Source organism: Octopus bimaculoides, chromosome 21 (genome assembly GCF_001194135.2).
Source record: "Octopus bimaculoides isolate UCB-OBI-ISO-001 chromosome 21, ASM119413v2, whole genome shotgun sequence".
Classification (NCBI taxonomy): Eukaryota; Metazoa; Mollusca; class Cephalopoda; order Octopoda; family Octopodidae; genus Octopus; species Octopus bimaculoides.
The window spans coordinates 1,909,251-1,913,461 of NC_069001.1; the positions used below are offsets into that span (position 1 = coordinate 1,909,251).

Genomic DNA, 4,211 nt, shown 5'->3' on the forward strand with positions numbered 1-4,211 from the left:
GGCACATAAAAGACACCATTTCGAGCGTGGCCGTTTTCGTGCGGGTGACACGTAAAAGCACCCACTACACTCTCTGAGTGGTTGGCGTTAGGAAGGGCATCCAGCTGTAGAAACTCTGCCAAATTAGACTGGAGCCTGGTGTTGCCATCCGGTTTCACCAGTCCTCAGTCAAATCGTCCAACCCATGCTAGCATGGAAAGCGGACGTTAAACGATGATGATGATGATGATGAAGTGAATTTTGGAAGAGGGATTATGCAAGTCTACCAGATAGATGGAAGAGCATTATAGAAAATGAAGGAGAATATATTTTAGACTTAAAAAAGGAACTTTATCTTAATTTTGAAAAAAATAAAAGAAGTATGAACACACCACAGTTATGAGATGACCCGATAGGCAAATAGTAAACTGTAAAAACATCTAGTATCTCACTTCGTGTTGATATTGATTTTTTTCTATAACATTTAACACACATCATCTGTCCTTCAGATATCCACGTCTTCAGCAGTAGACTTTTACTACGTTTGTGTTTTTGTCAGTGATATCGATTATCGATTACTACTACTACTACTTCTCCTCACACATAAAAGGCAGTGAGCTGGAAGAAATGCTGCAAAGCATTTCTTCTAGATCTCTATGTTCTGAGTTCAAATCCCACCCAGGATTTCAGGGTTGGTAAAACAGAGGAGTAAAGTACTGGGGTTAGTGTCCCCCTAACATTGCTGGCTTTGTGCCAAACTTTGAAACCATTATTATTATTATTTCAGACAGTGAACTGGTAGAATTGTTAGATCATCAGAAAGAATGCTTTGTAGAACTTCTTTTGGTTCCTTACGTTCTGAGTTCAGATCTAGGAATTGAAACCACGGTTTTACAATTGCGAATGCAGCCCGCTAATGACTGGCCACATATCTTCACAATAAAATTAAGTCCCAGTTAAATACGAAACTCAATGGTATCGATTAATGCCTTCTCCTCAAATCTGAAGAACAGTGTCAAGCTTTTGTAGAATTGAATTGAACTTGTATAACCGACTGATGTTAAATTGGAATGTTTTAATGACATCGTTAAACCTGATGAATGTTTAAATTGCAGGGTTTTGATGAATACATGAATCTCTGTTTGGACGACGCTGAAGAGGTTTACATGAAGACGAAAACCAGAAAACAGCTGGGTAGGTGCTTGTGTTTCATTTTTCCTTTTCGTCTGTATTTGAGGAGACCGACCCTATGGAGTTTGACCCTTTAGCATTTAAACCAGTCACATCTGGCCAAAATATTCTGTTTTTGTCCAAACTGACCAGATCCAGCCTTTCTCACCGACCCTACAATGTCATTTTGAGAAACAAAGAATCACATCATTGAAACCTGGAAGCTATGAGATAAATCATGATTAATTCAGAGCAATGTTAAAGAAACAAGCATCACATTTAACATTGTAATCTGAATGCTAAAGAATTTTTTTTTTAATGTTTGTTTTGAGACAATCCTGTTGAGTCAGAGCTTATCTGGGTTTCTGTGGCATTTATGTAATTGGAAGTGACAGAGTTGATCCCATTCTCATCTGCTGCTAGTTCTTGTCTTTAGCTTACCTCCCTTGCAAATGAGTAAAGATTGGTGACAGGAAGGGCATCCAGCTGTAGAAAAATCTCCCTCAGTAAAATCCTTCCACCCCTTGCAAACATGGTAAAGCAGATGTCAAAACATTGATGAAGTACTTGGAGCAACTTAAAATGATGTGCCTTGCTGAAGGCTACAATGTCAAACTCTCAACATACTAATTGTAAACCTAGCACACTTTCTACTCAGTTTTTATATCCCATCATCATTTAACGTTTGTTTTCCTTACTGGCATGGGTTGGACAGTTTAACAGGGATCTGGTGAACCAAGGGGACTGCACACAGCTCCAGTGTCTGCTGTGCAGAGGCCTGTTGGATGGATTGCACCCATAACTCAAAGGTTCAACTTAGTTACGCACACTGTTGAGGATTTTGCCTCATGACTATATTAAAAGTGCATGTGTTTGTGGAATACTCATCCCTTTGCATGTTAATCCGGTTGGTCAAACAAATGAACAACAATCAGTGATATTGACAGAGATCCATTGACTTATTATCACTCAGACGATGGAACGGTTCCCCTGCATGGCATTGTCTGTATAACTCTGTATTATCTGTACTTCTATATGGCAGGATTCTATTCACACTGAGTGTACACATCTCAGGCTGGCCCAGCCAATAGCATTTCCAAGGATTTTTAGAAATTATCCATGGTTCCTGGCTTAAATGCCCTCAAGAACTGACCAACCAAGAGGGATTGCCAAGGAACTGTCTGTTCTTAAGCTCTGTTAAATGTAGCAGAAATTTTGGTGGCACCACTGTGTATTGCTGTTTTACTTCATAACACTAGCAACTCTGTCTCACTATTCTGTCTGTTATAATCTCACTGATGTTTAAATTTGAAACGAGCTCTGCTTGTTACAATAAATAGTAGAGTGATTTCAACAGTTGTGATAGAGTTTTGGTACTGTTTCAAGTGGGGGAGGTAGATACTTAAACTGTTGACATTTCTCCAAGTCTGTATTCATTCTATAAACCACAAGTGATGTGTGTAGAATGAAATAGTTACAGACTTGACAAATATAAAAGTGTTTCAATTTCATTTTTATATTGTCTTCTTTGAAATATAGCAATGCCTCAATAAACAAGTTAATTCATTCCCAGAGAACGCTTGTAAAGCGAGAACTTGTAAACCCAGGGTCTCGTAAAGTGGGGGGTATTGCTGTAGTACCAAAACTGTCATGATATTTGAATTGCCATTCCAAGCAGTTATTGTTTTTATCGTGCATGAGGTGGGAGGGTGCCGAAAAGTTCCCGGCTATTGCAAAGGGCCTATTTGGAGGCCCTTCTGAAAGGGCCCGGTGACTAGTTTACGACTTTTAATCTGAGCTAATGGCATCCAAAGCTACCTGAGCCTGTCACTTTTTTTTTTCTTTTCTTCTCCCTTACCTTTTCTGCTGTTTTACATTTTTATATTGCTTTATTTTTCAGGTCGCATATTGCTGAAAGGTGAAAATATTACATTACTACAACAGGTGGATCAAAAGTAAAGAGGATCCACCCTACCACCACTTGCACCCCTCTAAAATGCCAAACGGAATTTGCAGAAGTGGTGGTGGTAGAAGTGATCAAACTTGTACAATACAAATGGACTCATCTATAATTATGCTCCAGTTTTACCAGGATGCATTGTCCTTGGTCATAATTTATAAAGGACTCCTCGACTGTGTGTGTGGATGGTAGCAGCTCTTGTGACCATTTCTTGTTTTAATACTAGAAACTCCATTATAGATATGTGTGAAAGAGTGACCGTCATTCTATAAATATTACATTTCACAAATTTATTCCATTTTATTTTATTTTCACTTTCAATTCATAAAATAAACAAATTTCCAGCCTTTTCTTTTTTTCAACCTTTGTCTTTAACTTGTATCTTTTCAGTTGTGAGACTGGCCATGCTGGGGCACAACCTTGAATTTTTTTAGTTGAGTATATCAACCCCAATGCTTATTTTAAAAAAAAACTGGTATTTATTCTCTTTGTCTCTCTTTTTTTTTTGCTGACATCCGCATTCAGTGTTATGTTGAATTTACTCATCAGATTATAATTAATATGATGGGTTTAATGAGTCAAGATGCTGAGCTGGCCAGGCATTTTGTCTGTCTTTACATTCTGAGGTTAACTTTATCTTTCATCCTTTCAGAGCCAATAAAATAAGTACCAGTTAAACACTGGGGTTGATACAATCAACTCACACGTTCCTTGAATTTCCTGGCCTTGTGCCAGAATTTGAAATGAAACAAGATCCGTCATTATATATACATCTCTCTAAGGTGGCATGCTGGCAGAAAAATTAGCAGTATTTTGTCTGTCTTTACATTCCGGGTTCAAATTCCACTGAAGTACCACCCAATGGAGAAAAAGAGCAATTCATTTTTAAGTAAATTCCCAGGTAAACGTTTCTAATAGAAAGGAAAAAGACACCAGAAGCAAAAATAAGGAATATAAATGCAGAATTAAATATAGAAGTGTAAAGTTTACTTTATTACATAATCTCTATATAATGATAATGAATGGAATTTTGGGGGAGGGAGCCAGTCAATTAGGTTGACTCCAATAATTGACTGGTACTTAATTTATCGACCCCTGAAAA

At 37.8% G+C, this 4,211-nt stretch overlaps 1 protein-coding gene across 1 annotated transcript in view; it reads left to right on the forward strand.

The window, feature by feature from the left end:
• Window positions 1–3,471, forward strand: part of LOC106877797 (small nuclear ribonucleoprotein E) — a 12,568-nt gene extending 9,097 nt beyond the window's left edge. The window contains exons 4-5 of the mRNA XM_014926812.2: window positions 1,095–1,173; window positions 3,050–3,471. Coding sequence (XP_014782298.1) covers window positions 1,095–1,173; window positions 3,050–3,108 — 138 coding nt within the window. The 3' untranslated portion in view covers window positions 3,109–3,471. The remainder of the gene's footprint in view (window positions 1–1,094; window positions 1,174–3,049) is intronic.
• Window positions 3,472–4,211: the final 740 nt, after the last annotated feature.